Source organism: Silene latifolia, chromosome 10 (genome assembly GCF_048544455.1).
Source record: "Silene latifolia isolate original U9 population chromosome 10, ASM4854445v1, whole genome shotgun sequence".
Lineage (NCBI taxonomy): Eukaryota > Viridiplantae > Streptophyta > Magnoliopsida > Caryophyllales > Caryophyllaceae > Silene > Silene latifolia.
The window spans coordinates 26,081,516-26,101,832 of record NC_133535.1 but is presented as its reverse complement, the minus strand read 5'-3'; the positions used below and the strand labels follow the sequence as shown (position 1 = coordinate 26,101,832).

The following is a 20,317-nucleotide window of genomic DNA, read 5'->3' as shown; positions in this document are numbered from 1 at the left end:
TTTACTAAATTTGGCACCTGGGTTTTATGTTGAATCAAAAAAGTCCAGGTAGTCCGAGAGTAATCATCAAGAATTGTTAGGAAAGACTGAGCTCCAGTCATATCAGGGTGTTTATAAGGACCCCATAAATCCATGTGGATTAGATCAAAGCAATGTGCAGCATAAGATAAACTTTTATAAAATGGCAAGGAATGGTGCTTGGCTAAAACACAAGTATCACAGTACAATTTATTAATGCCCTGAACTGCTGTCTTATTTACATGTTTTAGCTTATCAATAGAAGTATGCCCAAGTCTAGCATGCAACAAAGCAACATCTATAGTCTTAGCAGCATTAGCAATACAATGTTTAAAAGAACTTTTATCAAAATGAAATGTCCTAAGTTTATATAGGTCCCCAATTCTGACTCCTTTTGCAACAATGGCCTTACTTGAATGGTCCTGAAAAACACATGAATCATCCAAGAAAGTAACAATTAATTTTGAACTGGTTATTAGTTTAGCAACAGATAAAAGATTTGGTTTGAAATCTGAAATAAGAAGCACATCTATCAACATGATATCTTGTGACAGAATAGCATTGCCAGTATAATAAACAGTTTTAATTGATCCATCAGGTAGGGAGACAAATAGTGGAGATTTTAGCTTTTTAATATCATGTAATAGAGAGACATCTGAGGTCATATGATCAGATGCTCCTGTGTCAATGACCCAAGCCTTGCTTGGATGGAAACCAGTTGTAAACTGAGTAGAAGACTTACTTGCAAAGTGAGTGTAGGATTGAGATCCTGGATCAACAGATGCAGAAGAAGTCTTGTCAGTTAATGCTTGTAAGACTTTGTTCATCACTGAGTCAACAATCCCTTGAACCAAATCTGGTGACAACTGAGAACTAGGGTCACTTGCAGACTGAGATGAGGGAACAACAGGACTGTAAGTTGAAGCAGTAGGTGAAACAGTGGGAGTACAACCATAGGCAGTAGGATAGAACACATTAGCACAATGTGCAGTCTGTGGGACAGGAGCATATTCAGCATCTTGATTACCACAAAGTTCTGCATTGTTTACTGGTTTCTGTGGTGGTTTAGCAGAATCACCAGATTTTGCCTTCCCTTTAGTCTGCTTGGCCTTCCAAGCTTTAAAACTGTAGCAGTTGTCAATTATATGACCCTTTATCTTACAAAAGAGACAGGTCTACAGCTGAAAACAGTCTTCAACTTTATGATTAGTCTTACCACACTGCTTACAGGGTGGAAAAGTGTTCATGCTATCTTTTGGACGTTTACCCTTGGGGTTTGCCTCTGCAGTGTGAGGACTGGCATAACGTCTTTTAGCAGCATAGGCAACAGAATCAAGGACAGCAGTACTTGTACTATCATTAATAGACTTCTGCCTCTCAATCTTTTGTAAAACCCCTAAAGCTTTGTTAATAGGAGGTAGAGGATCCATGGAAAGCAACGAGGTCTGAACTTGCTCATAACCAGCATGTAAACCCATCAACAACTGTAACAGTTTGGTCTGTGTCTCCCTCTCAACAAGACGTTTCAAGAGACTACAGGTGCATTTAGACATAATACCACAAGTACAAAGAGGAATAGGATCCATGTGATCAATATTCTCCCAAAGACCCTTGATTTTAGTGTAGTAATCAATCAAAGATGCATTTTCTTGTTTGAGATTAACAAGTTCCTTCTTTAATTCATAAAGTTCTAAGACATTCAACTGACCAAAACGCTCAACAATTTCTGACCAAAGATGCTTAGAAGAATTGGCATACTGAAAATGATCACGTAAACCTTGTACCATGGAATTCCTAATCCAACGAGACACAAAAAGATCACAACGAATCCAGGAATTATACCTTTTGTCAGTCTTTTCAGGAATTGAACATTCTCCCGAAATAAACCCAATCTTATTCTTGGAAAGTAATGTCTGAATGACCTCCCTCTGCCACTGACGAAAGTTGGTGCCATCAAAAAGATTCTCTGTTAACCTCAACCCATGTTGCTCAGTTGTTGACAGAAAAAGAGGATCATCATATGGTGAAAAAAGCGGTTCTTGATCGTTGGATAAAGGAGCAGCCATGTCGTGATCAAAGAATTTATGAAGAAAAAGATGAAGATCTTAATCTGATATTGATGAATATATTCAAAGAATTAACAATGAATATATGAATTGTGGATGAATGCGGAAGCGAAGAAAAGAGAGTGGATCGTTATACCACTGATACCATATAAACTATGATCAACTTAGATGATCACAATCATATGATTAATATGATGATTGTATTTGATGACTGATTTACAGTAAGAGAAGAGAGAAGAGAGATAAGAAAGAATATTTGTTATTACAAACTTATGATTTTCTTACAAAGGGGAAGAGTATATATACTAGATTGTTAAGTCGGTTAGAGTTAGTTTTATTCTAACAATATCCTAACTAACTCTATAACTAACAGTCTATAGTTACTTTCATTCAATATAATTCTCTCATTCCTAATACAACAATATCATCAATACAAGATTATTGATGTTTCAAATGTCATCAGGTTCTTGATTTACAAGAATCACGCTTCCGCAATCCTTCATATCTTCATACTTTTTTCCCTAAATCTTCATCCTTTCACCCTGAATCTTCATACATCTCCAGTTTTCTCATCAATTCTTTACCTTTTTACATAAATCTCCAACAAAATTTTAAACAATGCCTGGACATCATCAAACATCCGATCCTTATGAATATTATGATGATCCACTTTACTTATCATCATCTTATAAGCCTTTCTCTCAGCTGACTGTATCATTGATCGATAATACTGATTTTCTCAGCTCGCTACAAGAAACACGCATTTTTGAGACCGCCTAAAGCAGTCTCAAACGTCCTAAAGACGGTCTCAAACCTTTTTTGAGACCACTTTTTCGATTTTGAGACTGACAAATGACGATCCGAAAATCTGGTAACAAATTCTACTTTTTGGATCCGGTTTGCAGGCGGTCTCAAATTTGCAACCAACACATGCGGTCTCAAAAACTATATACGGTCGCTAATTTGCGACTGCTTCAGTCCCAAACACTTTTCCAAAAATCATTTCAAGGTGAATTTGAGACTATTTTATTGGTCTCAAAAATAAACAGGCCGTCTCTAACTTACAACCACGACATACTGGTCTCAAAATTTTTATTGTTCATCTCAAATAAAAAGGAATCGTATTACTGCAGCTCCCATTCTCTTACCGCTTATCAAAATAAACCCTGCATAAAATCAATATCTAACTATCAAGTATCAACACAAATCGGAAGGCATGCAACCAATGAAATTGCAATCGAAAAGTCTCATATATTATTACTAAACCCAAGTCATCCATACACTTAGATACTACTCCATATACTTGGCAATTAATCCATCCCTCAAACATAATAAGTAAATTGTTTATAATTTATATAACATTCATACATATATAATAAATTGTCTATAGATTATAAAATTCAAAATAAAATAATTCTCAATATTTAATATAAATATAAAAGTTCTAAAATTATAAAAAAAAATATTTTATATTTGACAAATTGTATTAAAAGTGAAATTAATATAAGAATTTGGTGAAAATTATGAAAATGGGGTTAAATTTCACTTTTAGTGAAACTTAAGGGGCTTGATTGCTCCAAATAAAACTTATGGGGCCTAATTTCACAATTGAACAGAGTTAAGGGGCCTAATTACTACTTTCGCGATAACGTCCAACAACTTCTAACCCACTTGCAACTTGATTCTCTGTGGTTGGATTTTCTCCCGCTGCATTCTCTCCGGCTTCATTGAGCTTCTCATTATATGTTCCCTACCACTTACATAAATTAAACTTCTTTGCTTTTCTTTGATTTTAGCTCTCTTTTTCCAATTGCATTATCCACTACGATACTATGAATATGATAGAACAATTCTGAAGCAACACGTAACTTGCTTTGGTTTGCTTTAGAGTGAAAATTGGTAAACAATAAAAAAGTATAAGACAAAAAAGTTTAGGACTTATAAAAAAATATTATACAAGTTCAGTGGCTATTCTAATTCATAATATAATCTATCTCGTCCGACTTCACTATAAGGTCAGTGTCTTTCTCCATTTTCATTTTACAGATATTTGTAAAAACACCTCACCTTAGAATATGACTCTTGAGGGGCAAAAACACATTTGAACTATCTAGATACCGGCTCAAACACATTTTATCTCTCTCCCATATTCACTTGCGACAAGCAACAACAAATAAAAAGAATTGACATCATAATAAGTTTAATTAAAAAAGTTATGACTTGAACCATTTTGAGTACGGTCTCTAAAGCAGAGATAGATCCCATATAGTGAGTTGAAGGAATAACGCCATCCTCAGATAATTCTTTCTTCCAATTGAAATAATTCTACAAATAAGAATACGAGTAAAAATTAGTAACGTGTACAAGCCAGTTGTTGGACCATATAGATATATGATTAAGTTTTGATAATGACAAGTGTGTGCTTCGTGTTATATATACTCTTGCTCGTAATCGTTTGTTTAGTCTTTAGTAGATAGACTTCAGTTTACAAGTTTAGCAAGTAATGTTATAGCAACTTTGGCTATAACATTGAAGATTTGTGAAGCATCGTTCAAGTAATGTTATAGCAGCTTGAGCTATAACATTGAAGATTCTTAAAGCGTCATAGTAACTGTAACAAGTTTCAAGTATGATGATCACCCAAGCAAAAGGCTCGATCAAGTCTATAACAAGCTCAAGATGAAGAGCTTATGATCAAGATAAAGAGATGATCCTACATTGAAGATCTCCAGGAAAATTAGATAGCGTAGGTCATCGTCTTATAACGATATTTAAAGAAATGATTTTGGTAAGTAAAGTTATCTCATAATCATATCATTCTTACTGACCAATAATTCAAAATAAACAAGATCAAATCTTTACCTCATAATCATATCATTCTTACTGTCAAATATTTGTAAATATAGCAATAGCATTAAATTGGTATCAATTATATTTGTAAATATAGCAATAGCATAAATTAGTTGATTGTACAAAGGCTCATATCCTAATTTAACTCAATAGCTGTAGTTATATACCTGTAATATTCAGTATCAATATATCATCCTTTCTCACTGCAAAAACCTTGTCTTATATGGTATCTTCGAGCTCCACACGATCCAACCAACTTCGACCAAAACGCCATCAATTCAAACGCTCCGCTCTTTCCTCATCCTTTTCAATGGCTACTGATCTCACCAACACCACCATCATCAACCCGCATAACGCTGATCAACCCCTCACCGCACCAAATCTTAATAATGTTATCAAACTGACCCCCTTGAACTATGTTTCATGGAGGTTTCAACTAACAAACATCTTATTCGGCTTGAGTTTATTCGGATTTCTCGATGGCTCAACACCAACTCCGTCCTCAACCACCATGAATGAGGCAAACCATGAAGTCCCCAACCCTGCCTATATGTCTTGGCTTAAACAAGACGGGCTCATTCTCGGTGCTCTAATGGGCACCCTCACTGCCGTCCTCCAAACCCTCATCATTCGGGCAAAAACATCTAAAGAGGCTTGGGAAATCTTTGCCCATACTTACGCGAATCCTTCTCGCGTCCACATTCAGCAGCTTAAAGACCGCCTAGATTCGATAATTAAAACCTCGGAACAATCCATCAGTGATTATATCCATTCTATCAAATCTTGTGTCGATCAACTTGCTCTCATGTGCAAGTTAATTGACCCATAAGACATAGTATCAAAAGTTTTAAAAGGACTCGATTATGATCTTTATAAACCCGTAATTGACACGATCCGAGCCCGAGACACCACCATCAGTTTTGAGTCTCATCACGAAAAACTTTTACAACATGAATTATTGATTAAAACTCAACCTACCTCAAACCATTTCACCCCCTCTGCGAACCCTGCCTACCGCGGCCACCACCAAAATCGCAACCAAGCTCGCTATTCCAATCAAACTCAGGCGAACAACCAGTATGTTGCCCAAACTCAACCTCTCACTAATTCCAATCCCCGTCCTTTCAAAGGGCGTTGTCAATGGTGCCGTGAAATCGGGCACGTAATTGCACATTGTCCGCTGTTTCGCCGCCTCTTCCCCAACATCGTCTTCCCCGCGCCGTCCTTCAACCGCCAGTCAACGGCCGCACCTCAGGTTCATACTGCCACCAACTTTCAGGCGACTCCAAACCCTAACCTGAACTTTCTGCTTGACAGTGGTGCGAGCCACCACGTGACATTTGATCTGGACACCCTTGCCTTTCACTCCCCATACACCGGATCGGATGACCTCATAATTGGAGATGGATCTGCAGTCCCGATTGCTAATATAGGTAATTTTCAATTTAATTCACTCAATTTTAATAACGTACTTCATGTTCCCAGAATTTCAAGGAATATAATTTCGATTTCTCAATTATGTCGTGACAATAACGCGTTTGTTGTTTTTTCACATGACTCTTTTCTTATTAAGGCGATAGCAACGGGCCAAACTCTTCTCCGGGGCCGAGTTAAAAATGGAGTGTACGAGTGGTCTCCTTCAAACCCGAAAGCTTACACCTCTATTAAAGGACCGCTCTCATTATCTTGGCATCATCGTTTACGCCACCCAACGTATGATGTAATGCAACAAATTAATAAAAGTTTATCAATTACTATTCCAGATTATTGTCATTGTGAATCGTGCAATCTTGCCAAAAGCAAGGAATTACCGTTTTCGGCCTCCACATTTAAAACCAATTCTGCACTAGAACTCGTTTTTTCAGACCTTTGGACTAGTCATGTTCCATCATACGACCATTATAAGTACTATATTGTTTTTGTTGATCATTATAGCAAATATATTTGGATGTATCCACTAAAACGAAAATCCGACACTACTAGTTTATTTTTACAATTTAAAGCGCTAGTCGAAAAATATCTTGACAAACCAATAAAACATTTTTTCTCCGATAATGGAGGCGAATACATCAAATTAAATAACACCTTGCTTAACAATGGCATTTCTCATTCAACGTCCCCTCCGCATACTCCCGAACATAATGGATATGCCGAGCGCCGACACTGTCATATAGTTGAAACGGGCCTCGCCCTTCTTAATCATGCACATCTACCCACCAAGTATTGGACTTTCGCTTTTAGTACCGCCGTCTATCTTATAAATAGACTACCAACTCGGTCTCTCAATGGTCGATCTCCTTACTCTATTATTCACAATACAGAACCCGACTACAACAACCTTCATAACTTTGGATGTCTATGCTACCCATGGTTTCGCCCTTATACAAAACACAAATTAGAAAACCGTTCTGTGCCATGTATTTTTGTAGGATACTCTAATACACAAAGTGCATTTTATTGTCTTGACCCAAAAACCCATCGCATTTACACCTCCCGTCATGTTAAATTTTATGATGACATCTATCCCTTTGCAAAACTCAACTGGGAACCATTACCCTCTCCATCAATCGATGAATGGACTACACTTACTATTCCGATTATTCCTCTTGTTGACAGCACCCCACCATCATCGATCTTGACCTCCCCTACTCCCCCACGGCAAACCAAACATCCCGTCCAACATGTCTACTCCCGTCGCACACCCTCCGCAACTGCTCCGCCAAATGTTGATAAACCCATCACCAATACAGGTCCAGTCAGCACTCCTTCGGTCGACATTCCCACCGCCACATCTACTAATCCTTCCGCTACAAACACTAATGATGCTGCTCCACCTAAAACACGGCCAAAACCCATCCCTCCTCCTCGCACGGTCAAAACCAGACTCACAAATAATATACGCCAACCAAATCCAAAATATGCTAAAACCGCTCATGTATCAACCTTAATTACAAGCCTTCCCAACACCGTCAAACAAGCACTTGTCCTCCCTCATTGGCGCCAAGCGATGCAAGATGGATATGATGCTCTTGCACGAAACAACACTTGGACCTTAGTTCCATGCTCTTCCGCACACAACGTTGTAGGATGTAAATGGGTGTATCGAAACAAATTTAATCCCGATGGTACACTTAAACAACATAAAGCCCGCCTAGTTGCTAAAGGTTTCACACAGCAACCAGGCATAGACTACACTAAAACCTTCAGTCCCGTTATTAAGCCCACCACCATCCGACTCATCCTATCATTAGCTGTAACAAAATCTTGGCCCATTCGCCAACTTGATGTTAACAACGCATTCTTACAAGGCACTCTAACCGAGAATGTTTTCATGACTCAACCACCGGGTTTCGTCGATCAATCTAAACCAGATTTCGTTTGTAAATTACAAAAAGCTATTTATGGCCTAAAACAAGCTCCGCGAGCTTGGTACACTGAGCTCAAATCCTATGTTATCACTCTCGGTTTCAGTCAATCCATCTCCGACCCATCCTTATTTATATTACAAACCAAGACCAACATCATATACATGCTCATTTATGTCGATGACATTATCATTACAGGACCTAATTTATCTCAATTACAAGCTTTCATTACAAACCTATCTAACCGTTTTTCACTAAAAGACCTTGGACCGCTATCATATTTTCTTGGTATCGAAGTTACTCCGAACAATCTCGGACTACACCTCAGTCAATCTAAATATATACATGACCTTCTAGTTAAATACAACATGGCCGACGCTAAACACATCACTACGCCGATGGCCACATCATCCCCACTCCTCCGAGAAGACAGAATGCCCATTCATGACCAATCGACGTATCGTGCCATCGTTGGAAGCTTACAATATATGTCGCTCATTCGCCCTGACATTGCATTTACTGTGAACCGTCTTGCTCAATTTCTTCATCACCCAACTGCCAACCATTGGACGGCCCTAAAACGTCTCCTCAGGTACCTCCAAGGCACCCAACACCACGGTCTCCAACTCCACCAAGTCACACCTCTGTGTCTTCATGCCTTCTGTGACGCAGACTACGGAGGTGATAAAGATACATACTTCTCGACGACAGGCTACATTGTCTATCTGGGACGCAATCCCATCTCCTGGTCTTCAAAAAAGTAAACAGGTGTCGCTCTCTCCACCACCGAAGCAGAATTTCGCGCAGTTGCTTCTGTCACAACAGAAACTCTCTGGCTTTGGAATCTCCTCTCTGAACTCTGTATATCTGTCACTCAACCACCTGCCATCTTCTGTGACAACATCTCCGTCACACTCTACCCCAAAAATCCAATTTTTCACTCCCGAATGAAGCACATGGCCATCTCCTTCCACTTTGTCAAAGATCAGCTCCAACGCCACAACATTCGAATCGCTCATGTTGCTAGCAAAGACCAGATAGCAGATATCCTCACCAAGCCACTGCACAAATTACAATTTCAAGAGTTACGAAACAAGCTTGGACTTATCGAACGAACGTCCAACTTGAGGGGCCGTATTAACAATATCTCACCAACCAATAATTCAAAATAAACAAGATCAAATCTTTACATCATAATCATATCATTCTTACTGTCAAATATTTGTAAATATAGCAATAGCATTAAATTGGTATCAATTATATTTGTAAATATAGCAATAGCATAAATTAGTTGATTATACAAAGGCTCCTATCCTAATTTAACTCAATAGCTGTAGTATATATACCTGTAATATTCAGTATCAATATATCATCCTTTCTCACTGCAAAAACCTTGTCTTATAGTTATGGTTATAACATTACCTACCAGACTCAATGTTATAGGTGATTTAGCTATATCATTGAGCTGCAATATTAAAAACGCACGACTTGAGTTTTTAAATTGTTTTGAAAATAGTTTTTCAAATCTTATCTTTATATTCTTTAAAAGAAAAACCTATTTTATAGTAGATTGAAGTTTTTACTTAAATTGGGTTATAAATAGATAATTACCTTTTGCTTGGTCGACTTATGTGACAACTTATGGGTTGTTGCTTGGTGGCTAACTAGGGTTTTCTACTTACTCATATCTAAACCTTAATTTATTTAATCTAATGTCTTACTAGGGTTTCATGTTGGGTGTTGTAGGCTTATGAGCCGTCTCCTACTCATGTGATACTCCTTGTGCAAGTAAAGACTAGGGTAAATCTAAATAAAATTATTATTAAAGATATTTTATATCTTTATGGTTATTTAGATTTATTCCATATCTTCTACTAAGATATTATTAGGTTAAATAATAAGATTGGATCTCCTACTTATTATATACTTCACACGTGATCTATATGTTATCTAGGGTTTTATGGTAAATATCTTAAATAAATATTTGTTAGAGATATTTTATCTCCTTATATTTATTTTTATATCCTTTATCTAAGATATTGTTGGAGTAGAATAGGAAAAAGATAAATCTTATTCCTTCCTTAATCTACACGAGATCTTCACCATAGCTAGAGTTTAGGTAAAGATCTTAGATAAAATATTTGTTGAAGATATTTTATCTCCTTATATTTATTCCATATCTTTTACTAAGATACTATTAGAATAAATAAATGGATTAAGATCTTTTTCTTGCTTGAATAAATGGATTAAGATCTTTTTCTTGCTTGGATAAGAATCATGGCGAGTTCATGACGGCGGTTTTAGGCCCGAACCCAAGCTACACTTGGCGGAGTATTTTTGGGGCACGGGGAGTAATGGAGCTGGGAATGAGAAGGCGTATTGGGGATGGGAGGGAGACGTTTATTTGGGGCCATGCTTGGATACCACATACTCAAACGGGCCAGCTTATTTCTCCGTGTGTGGTGGGCTATGAGGGGAGCCGTGTAAAGGAGCTGCTGACTCCGGATGGGCGGGATTGGGATGAAGGAAAGCTGCAACTTCTTCTTTTGCGATTCGAGAGGGAACGAATTCGAAGTATCCGGCTAAGTTCGCATAATACTCGGGATTTATGGTATTGGGGATTGGAAAAGGATGGGTTATATACGGTGCGGAGTGCTTACAAAAGACTTGTGGGGGAGGTGGGCGACATGGCTGGAGGTTCGGGCTGGGAAAGAAACAAATGGTTGTGGTCTCGGCTTTGGAAATTTTCGGTTTGGCCTCATGTTAAGCTCTTCTTCTGGCAACTGTGTAGTGAAGCACTGGCAACAAGGGCGAACATCGCTGCTCGAGTGGGAGGTGAGTTCTCTACTTGTTCTTTTTGTCATTCTTCCATTGAGTTGAGTCTTCATTTATTTAGGGACTGTGGGGTGGCAAATTGGGTTTGGGAAGGGTTGGGGATGGAGAGCGTGACGGAGTGTAGGGGACACAGCGTGAAGGACTTGGTGGAAGCTTGTTGGAGGGATATGGAGGAGGAGGAGAGTATGAAATTAATGTTTGGTTGTTGGGCCATTTGGGAGCATCAGAATAAGGTGGGCTTTGATAATATGGATGTTGGGGTGGATATGGTTGTGAGAAAAGTAAGGGATGTGTTAAATGAAGGGGTTGGGGATGTGGTAGAGACGGTGGAAGGGTCGGGGAGGAGGAAGTCGGGAAGGGGTGCGGGGAATGAAGACCAAGGGTGGAAAGCAGCATGAAGTGGGTATGTTAAGCTCAATGTGGATGCGGGAGTGAAAGAAGGGGAAGGAGTGGGGACCGGAGTGGTTTGCCGCGGGCAGAGAGGTGAGGTGCTGTGGGGTCTTTCGATTGGCCGTACTAATGAGTGGGAGGTTCATGTGGCGGAAGCGGTTACGGTTCTGGATGGGCTAGAGGAAGCAGCTAGACGCGGGATACGAAGAATCGAACTGGAGAGTGATTGTCTACAGGTTGTCAAAGCAATCAAAGGAGGAAAGACCGGCAGGAGTATCTTTGCAGCTATTATAGACGATATCATTATGCTTAGTAGTACCTTTGAGTCTGTTATTTGGTTGCATGTAAATCGTATTAATAACTGTGTCGCTCATGCGTTAGCTCACTGTGTTCCACGGGTCATTGGAAGGGTTACTTGGGAGGATGGGCTGCCATCTTCTGCGAGTGCAGCTGTAACTTTTGATCGATTATCATTAATAGAGTAAAGCCTTCGGGCTGTTTCCCTCTAAAAAAAAATATTTGTTAGAGATTTCTTATCTCTTTATATTATTTTTATTTTATTCTTTCCTATCTTCCAAGATTTTATTAGTTGTAAATAATTAAATAAGATTTAACTTAATTCCTTCCTTGTGCAACAATCCACACGGCATCTAGGGTTTCTTAGATGAAAACCTAGATCTACTCTCTACTATAAGGCTCTGTTCTTTTGGACTTAAAATCACTCTCTTTAAGTTAAGTTCAGCAAAATTAAGTTCAGAAAAGTTCAGCAAAATTAAGTTCAGCAAAATTAAGTTCAGAAAAGTTCAGCAAAATTAAGTTCATAAAAGTTAAGCAAAATTATAAGTTTTATAATATTGACGAGTTTTAAAAAAAAATACGATTTTCGTTCAAATCAATTGTATAAACAGTCCGAAATTAATTATTATTCTATATTTTTTTTTAAAAAAAAAAAAGGTATTTATTTCAACCTCAAATTCTTACATATCCCCTAATCCACCCATTAAAATCACACAAAGCATCAAAACTCCATAATTTTAATCACCTAAGTATAAACAATGGCATTTGGTCAATTGAAAAAAGGTGGTAAGTGTTAAAAGTTATGCCTCAAATGTCACCTAAGTGTCAAATGTCCATTATTGTTATTACTTTTACACTTCATAATTTTATACGGATGCACACTCTTGGGATACATGTTATACAACATAAGAACGTTCTAGGGACAACAGATTCATGCGTGTTTGATAAGAAGCGGAAAAAAATTATGTACAAGGTGCGAAATAACATAGTAAAAAACATTTGGCGAGACAATGGATTTGACGGGGTGAGCTCAAATGAAGTTGAAGAAGGTGACAGGAAGATGATAATATGGAACTAGATGATTAGAAAAAAAAAAGTAATATGTGATTTACTTTTTATTTTTATGTATTACGTAATGTGTACGAACATATTAATTTATATAAATAAAGTATTTTATTATTTTTACTTGTGTTTTAGGTTATATTTCTTTATTTAATTATTATTATTAGTAGTAATAGTAGTAGTAGTATTAAGTGAAATTAAATTAAGTTAATTTAAGTAAGATTCTTTTAATTCAGAAAAGTTAAGCTATTATAAGTTAAGTTCAACAAAATTAAGTTCAGCAAAATTAAGTTCATAAAAGTTCAGCAAAATTAAGTTCAGTAAAATTAAGTTCAGAAAAGTTCAGCAAAATTAAGTTCAGAAAAGTTCAGCAAAAATAAGTTAAGTTCAGCAAAATTAAGTTAAGTTCAGAAAAATTAAGTTAAGTTCAGCAACTTTAAGTCCAAAAGAACAGAGCCTAAATACTACACATAATAATTCATTTAAACTACTTTTTAATATTCGAACAAAACATCCTTTACAAACGTATTTAAGTTTATTATTCTTTTTGCAAGTTAAAATTGTTTTTTGAAAAGTCGTGTGCTATATTATATTGCAATTATTTCTAAGTATCGTCATAAGATAATAGCGCTTAAATATTGTTTCTTACTCGTTCATATTGTGAACACTAGAAGAATAATCAAGCACTTTCTTAGTAACTTAAGATTGTCAAAACCGAATATCTAGTGATATTCAAATTGAGTTATAACTAGAGTTAGTTATACGAGTTGGGTTGATAATTTTGTAATCCGGAGAAAGGTACTAAAATTATTAATCGAGAATAGTGGACGTAGGCTTCGACTTGTGAAGCTGAACCACTTCAAAATCGTGTGTCTTTGCAGTTTTCGTTTTCGTTCATTTCATTACGTTCATAATCACTTAGTTAATTAGTTAAAGTTTAATCAATAAACTTTAAGTAATTAATTGCATTGATATAAAATAAAAAGTGGGCATAAGTTTTTAAATACTCAATTCACCCCACCCCCCCCCCCCCCCCATCCCTCGAGTTTTTCGACTATGATAGACTCTTCAATTGGTATCAGAGCCTCGTGCTCTTGATTGCTTAACCACAAAGAGGTTGATCCGTCTATCTTTTTATCTTTTTATTTTATTTTAATCCCGCTGCCTTACACATGTGAAATGGATTCAAAGTATCTTAAGTGTCCTATCTTTGATGGGAAGAATTATGGACTTTGGAAAAACATGATGACACACTACATAAAAGGACATGATTGGGAGTGCTAGACGATTATCAAGAATGGACCACACAAAATTTTCGTCGCATCTTCGGAAGGCACTACCTATGAGAAAAGGAAGAAGACTATATTGAGGCTGATTACAAGAAGGCTGAAAAAAACTCGAAAGCAATAAGCCTGTTACAAAACGGCATGACATCGACTGAATTCGATCGTTTTTCTTCTTGTACTTCGGCCAAGGAAATATGGGATGGTCTTGAGTTGGCCTATGAAGGGACGTCGGCTGTTAGGAAATATCGTGTTGATTTGCTGATTCAAAAATATGAACTTTTTAAAATGGAAAAGAATGAATCACTCGATAGCATGTCAGCACGATTTTCTACTATAGTCAATGAGCTCAAAAATCTTGGTAAAACATTCAACTCCGAGGATATTGCTCGAAAAGTACTTAGGAGTTTAACCAAGAAATGGCGTCCTAAGGTCACGATTATGGAGGAAGTTAGAGATCTCACCTCTCTATCTTATGCAGAACTTATTGGTGCTCTCATGGCTCATGAACTCATCCTGGATGACGATGAGGCCGAGGCCAGTAACAGTAAGAGCATGGCTCTACATGCTTCTGCTAAGGAAGATGACGATGTTGAAATAGAGGATGAAACCGTTTTGTTTGCCAAACGATTTAATAAACAAATTTTCAGAAATAAGCAAGCAAAATTATTCAACAACAACAACAAGTCCTATAATAAGAAAACTTCTGAGTCAAAGAATACGTTTGCTAATAGAGGATGCTTCAAGTGCGGAGAATCCAGTCATATGATTAAGGATTGTCCCACATAGGAGAAAATCAAAGACAAAGCAAAACGTGAGAAGACCAAGAAGGAGTTTAAACAAGTAATGATGGCATCATGCTGGGGAGATCTCGACACTGGGGATGATGAAGCATCAGAAGAAGAAGAAGTTGCTAACCTATGTCTAAGCAACATAAGTCTTGAGCCCAGTGCTGGACAGTATTCTGAAGTTTGGAAATCAGAAGGCCATATTGTCACTTGTGTTCCTGGCTGTGTTGAGAATAAGCCCAAGATACCTGAAATGAAAATCTCCTTCAGAGAAACCAGTAACCTGAAGAATTTGGTGCTTAACAGTTGCAGAAACTCCCCCAAAGTAGATCTCAGTTTTGTCACTATTGACATGGAGGCCAGACCAAGTAGAGAAAGAGTCCAGGGTATTTAAAACTGCAGTGACAGAGGGTACATCACCTCTGGTGAAAACCATAAGGTCATTAGCAAAGATGAGGTAGGTGAGCTTGGTCTTAGAGCACTTAGGATGGTAAGATACATTTGGCTGGGAGCAAATTTGCCTAAGGTACCTAGACAAAATTTCCATGCTCATCACAAACAGGTAAGGGGAAAGTGGATCCCCTTGCCAAACACCACGTTGCCCTTTAAAGAAAACATGAGTAGTGCCATTAAGTTTCGGGGAGAACCAGGGAGTGGTGATACACCCCATTATCCAAGTGATAAACAAAGGGGGAAAGTTCAAGGCCTTAAGCATATTCTCAATGAAATCCATTGCAAGGAATCAAAACCTTTCCTAATATCAACTTTAATAAGACACCTAGGAGTCAAGAATTTTCGGCCATAACATTTAACCAAAGATTGAAAGAGCATTATATTTTCATGGATACTCTTATCCTGAACAAAGGCAGCCTGTTCAGGGCCAATGATAGAGGGAAGAAGAGGGCTCAATCTCTTGGTTAAGATCTTACTGATGGTCTTGTACATAGTAGAACAACAAGATATAGGTCTAAAGTCAACAATAGATGAGCAAACCTTCTTTTTTGGGATCAAAGTAATCAAGGTAGCATTAGCTTGCTTGCACATCCTCCCAGTCTTAAAAAAGGCTTGAACAGCTTTGCAGAAATCCAACCCTATAGTATCCCAAGAGGCTTTAAAGAAAGCAGATGAAAAACCATCTGGTCCTGGGCTCTTATCAGATCCAATCTCAAAAATAGCTTCCCTGATCTCAGCATGCTTAATAGGTTTAGTAAGCCCCTCAAAATCAGTAGCTTAAATACAGGGCCCTTGCTGAATAAAATGCACATCCAGAGGAGCAATAGGGGTAGTTGTTCCCAGTAGATGCTCATAAAACTCAGTAAAAGCATGCCCAACATTGTCAAGCCCAAATCTATCATGGCCATTCATATCTTTAATCTACCCTATGATTTGTTGTTGCTTCCTCTCTTGAATCCTGGCATAGAAATATTTAGTAGAAGAGTCATTCTGAGAAATGTGCTCAAGTTTAGCTTTTTGCTTTAGAATATTTCCCTCAGCAGTTTTCAGCTTCACATAGTGATCTAAGAGTGATTTTGCCTGATTAAGGAGGGTAGCAGATATAGTGCTCCCCTGAATAGCTACTTGACACTTATGCAGCTTCTCCTTAGCAGAACAAACTTTTTAAGTAATACTACTGTAGTGTTGTTTATGCAAACTTTTGAGGCCAGACTTAACTTCCTTCAATTTAGAGAAAAAGTTATAAGTATTAGATCCCTGAATAGGGTTATCCCAGGCAGATTTGACTATTGAATGATAGTCAGGATGGTTAACCCAGCAGTTTAGGAAACTGAACCTGGAGCCAATGTGTTTATCCTCAAAAACAGTAACTAGGACAGGAGAGTGATCAGACATCCCAGCAGGCAGAAAATTCAAAGAAGTAGCAGGGAACTGAGTAGACCACCCAGAATTGATAAGTGCTCTATCCAATTTTGACCACATTCTAGTGCCCACTCCCTGCTTATTAGTCTAGGTAAATTCACATCATGTACCTTGGATATCATCCAAACCACACTGAAGCAAACAAGTATTGAAATCCAGAATATCCTCAAGATGAGGAGAGGTATTACTAATCTGTTCAGTGACACTCCTGACAACATTAAAGTCTCCCAAAACAATCCAGTTGTTCACAGTGAGACTAATAGCAGCAAGAGCAGCCCATAACTCAGTCCTCTCCTTAGCATCATTGCTAGCATAAACCACAGTAAAATGATATTGTTGGCATGTTGTATGATGAGTAACAACACAATGAATAAAGTGAGCATGAATAATAAGAGGGTTGATAGAGACAGTAGCAGGCCTCCAAATTAACCAAATTCGAACATTAACATGATACTTATAGTTGCAAAGCACCTTATAAGCATGAAATTGACTAGTGAGAATATCTTTAGAGTTTTTCTCCTTTATCCTAGTTTCAAGAACCCCTAGAATATCTACCCTAGTAGTATGCAAGAAGTCAAGCACTTCTTGCTGCTTGAGGGGGTCATTCCCCCCTCTAATGTTCCAAGTAGAGACCTTCATTTACGTCTATTAGGGGGAAGCCCTTCCTCTAAGTTGCAAGTCTGACTCACATGGATATCTTTAGATAGGGATGCTCTCTTCATGGTTATTTGAGTCACAACCATCCTATACTCCTTGCTGCATTCTAGATGCATTACAATAGGGTGGGAAGGAGAATCAGTCTCTGCCATTGAACCCTTCTGCCCAATGGCCAAGAGAGGATCCTGCCCCACACTATCTGCTGAGATACTACTTAGCAGCAGGGAATTACAACTACTCTTAGTAGCATTGTTTTGAGATGTATGCTCCAAGGGATCAGGAGGATCTTGGATGTGGCCAGGAGCCTCCAACAAGGGTGTAAAACTATTAGTTAAAGTGACATGAGTGTTATCCAGAGACTCAGATGAGGGAACTCTCTTCAAGGCTGTTTGAGTATCCCCCACCTTGTCCTTCTTGATGCATTTCAGTAGTAGTAGGAACCACAAGGGAACTCTGAGCCTTATCCAGTAGTTCATCTTGTGATCCAGCAGCTACTGAGGTACCACCTATCAGGCAAGGCTTTTCCAGAAGCTGAAAGACTTTTTAAACTTTGGGAGGACCATATGGCTTTGGTTTATCCTGGTTCCTCTTGCAAGAACATTCAAGATGTCCCATCTTCCCACACTCAATGCAGTAGTGTGGGAGCCATTCATAAACAATTCGTTGCTCAGAAGGCCCAAAGGGAGTGTTGAGACTCACAGAATCAGGCAAAGCTGAGGATATGTCTGCTTCCACCATTACCCTAGCAAAGGATAGCTTTTCTTTACAGGTAGTTGGTACATCAGCAAATATTGGATTATTATTATTATTATTATTATTATTATTATTATTATTATTATTATTATTTGCAGAAAAGCATTGGATCTTTTTATTTCACAAAATAAGAATGAAAGTACAAGACCCATGCCACTCTTTCCTACAAAGGAGACCAAAGTGGCCCCCTAAGATAAGAGAAAAAAAAAACCACAAGAAAAACCAACAGACCAAATTACAACCCTAAACGCCTAGTAACCATACAAATAATTTTAGAGCAAAGATCCTCCGGAGAGGATGCAATCCCCTGAAAAATACGAGTGTTTCGTTCCTTCCAAATATACTAAATGGTAGCCAAAAAACCAGCATTGTGCAAACTATTCCTCCTGGCCATAAGAAGAGCATAGATAGTATCATGCAGATCAAACGTGCCTCCCTGAAGGTGCAGCCTGGCAGCAACAATACCCCAAACCTGTGCTGAAAACTCACAGTTAAAGAACAAATGAGTAATGTTCTCACATTGTCTTAGACACAGGGAACATCTATTAACCAACATAATCCCTCGTGAGATGAGCTTGTCAATAGAAGGGAGTTTATCATGCAGAGCTAACATTCCAATGAAAGAGTGCTTTGGATGACAGCCTTTATCATACACCAAGGAAGCCCAGGGAACAACACTGCTGCGTGGCCTGATAAGCTCATAAATGAGAGAGACATCAAACCTCAGCCGAGAAGTACACCTGACTAATAAAGCAAGAGCCTGCTCAGGTCCACCAGAAAGCTCCAACAACAAATCCTTCATTTTTATCACATTGTTCCAATACCAAGAATGAGAGATACTAGACTGAGCTTCCCAAATATCCCCCCCCCCCCCCTTGAGGATATACTGAGTAACCCAACGAGACCATAAACAACCAGGTTTGAACAGAAGTTTCCAAACCCACTTTGTCATCTGAGCCGAGTTCCAACTAAGGACCTCCTTAATACCCATACCCCCTTCCACCTTGGGAGTGCATAAAAGCTGCCAACACATGAAGACATGCCTCCTACTACCGTCCTCTATTCCCCAAAGGAAATCTTTACAAAGCTTCCTAATTTTCTTAGAAATTCCTTTAGGTAGGAGCACACTAGCCCCCCAAAAATTGTTGAGACCAAAGATAGCTGAGTTTATCAGCTGAGGTTTACCTGCATAGCTCAGTGTCTTGTTAGCCCAGTGCATGATCCTTAATTTTATCCAAGAGGGGCTGGTACATGTCCTTTGTAATTCTGGCATAAAACAAAGGCAGTCCCAGGTACTTAAAAGGGAAGTCACCAGCACTAAAACATGTAGCAGCAAGTCTTGGAAGGATTAGCCTGCAACTCAGAAAGCCTATCAAAAGTCTCCAGACAAGAAGCAACAGCAGCAACAGAGGGCAAGTCCCCTCTAGTAAAAACTAATAAATCATCTACAAAAATAAGGTGTGTAAGATTGAGTTGGACACATTTAGGATGATACGAAAAATTATCAAATTTAGGGAGCTTCCTAAGAATCCTTGATAGCACCTCTATACAAAGGACAAAGAGATAGGGGGAAAGGGGATCCCCCTGCCTAAGTCCACGTTTACCAGGGAAAAAACCTTTCAATCCACCATTGATATGAAGAGAATAGTAGGGAGAAGAGACACAGGCCATAATCCAGTCCACAAAAAGAGGAGGATATTTCAGGTTCAACATACAGTTTCTCAAAAAATCACAGTTAACAGAGTCAAATGCCTTCCTGATATCCACTTTAAGGAGGCATCTTGGAGTGAGATAAGCTCTGCCATACTTAGAAACCAGCTCATGAGCAACCATATTATTATCAAAGATATCCCTATCAGCCACAAAAGCAGCTTGTTCAGGGCCTATGACTGAGTCCAGAGTGGTCTTCAATCTATTATTATTATTATTATTATTATTATTATTATTATTATTATTATTATTATTATTATTATTATTATTATTATTGTAAAAAAAATGCAAACTTATTGAGATTAAACAAAAAATTTACAAGAAATTAGTGGGCAACTATTAGAAATTGAGAGAGGGGAAAGCATAGA

General features: G+C 38.1%; 3 protein-coding genes across 3 annotated transcripts; 1 reads left to right on the top strand and 2 right to left on the bottom strand.

Moving 5' to 3' along the window:
- The first annotated feature begins 10,653 nt into the window (after positions 1-10,653).
- On the top strand, positions 10,654-12,009 carry LOC141607325 (uncharacterized). Its single transcript, XM_074426681.1, has 2 exons — positions 10,654-11,451; positions 11,548-12,009. The coding sequence occupies exons 1-2, from the start codon at positions 10,654-10,656 to the stop codon at positions 12,007-12,009; spliced, it is 1,260 nt and encodes a 419-aa protein (XP_074282782.1).
- A 6,573-nt stretch (positions 12,010-18,582) lies between these two features.
- LOC141607324 (uncharacterized) lies at positions 18,583-19,458 on the bottom strand. The gene has a single exon (XM_074426679.1). It carries the CDS (start codon positions 19,456-19,458, stop codon positions 18,583-18,585), a length of 876 nt encoding a protein of 291 aa, XP_074282780.1.
- Positions 19,459-19,556: 98 nt separating this feature from the next.
- On the bottom strand, positions 19,557-20,072 carry LOC141607322 (secreted RxLR effector protein 78-like). Its single transcript, XM_074426678.1, has one exon. It carries the CDS (start codon positions 20,070-20,072, stop codon positions 19,557-19,559), a length of 516 nt encoding a protein of 171 aa, XP_074282779.1.
- Between the last annotated feature and the right edge of the window lie 245 nt (positions 20,073-20,317).

Bases quoted from the DNA above. Each gene is read 5' to 3' on its own strand.
- LOC141607325 (XM_074426681.1), top strand. From the start codon at position 10,654: ATGGAGCTGGGAATGAGAAGGCGTATTGGGGATGGGAGGGAGACGTTT. The intron at 11,452-11,547 runs GTAGAGACGGTG...GGGTATGTTAAG, and splicing joins ATGAAGGGGTTGGGGATGTG to CTCAATGTGGATGCGGGAGT.
- LOC141607324 (XM_074426679.1), bottom strand. From the start codon at position 19,458: ATGCACTGGGCTAACAAGACACTGAGCTATGCAGGTAAACCTCAGCTG.
- LOC141607322 (XM_074426678.1), bottom strand. From the start codon at position 20,072: ATGGTTGCTCATGAGCTGGTTTCTAAGTATGGCAGAGCTTATCTCACT.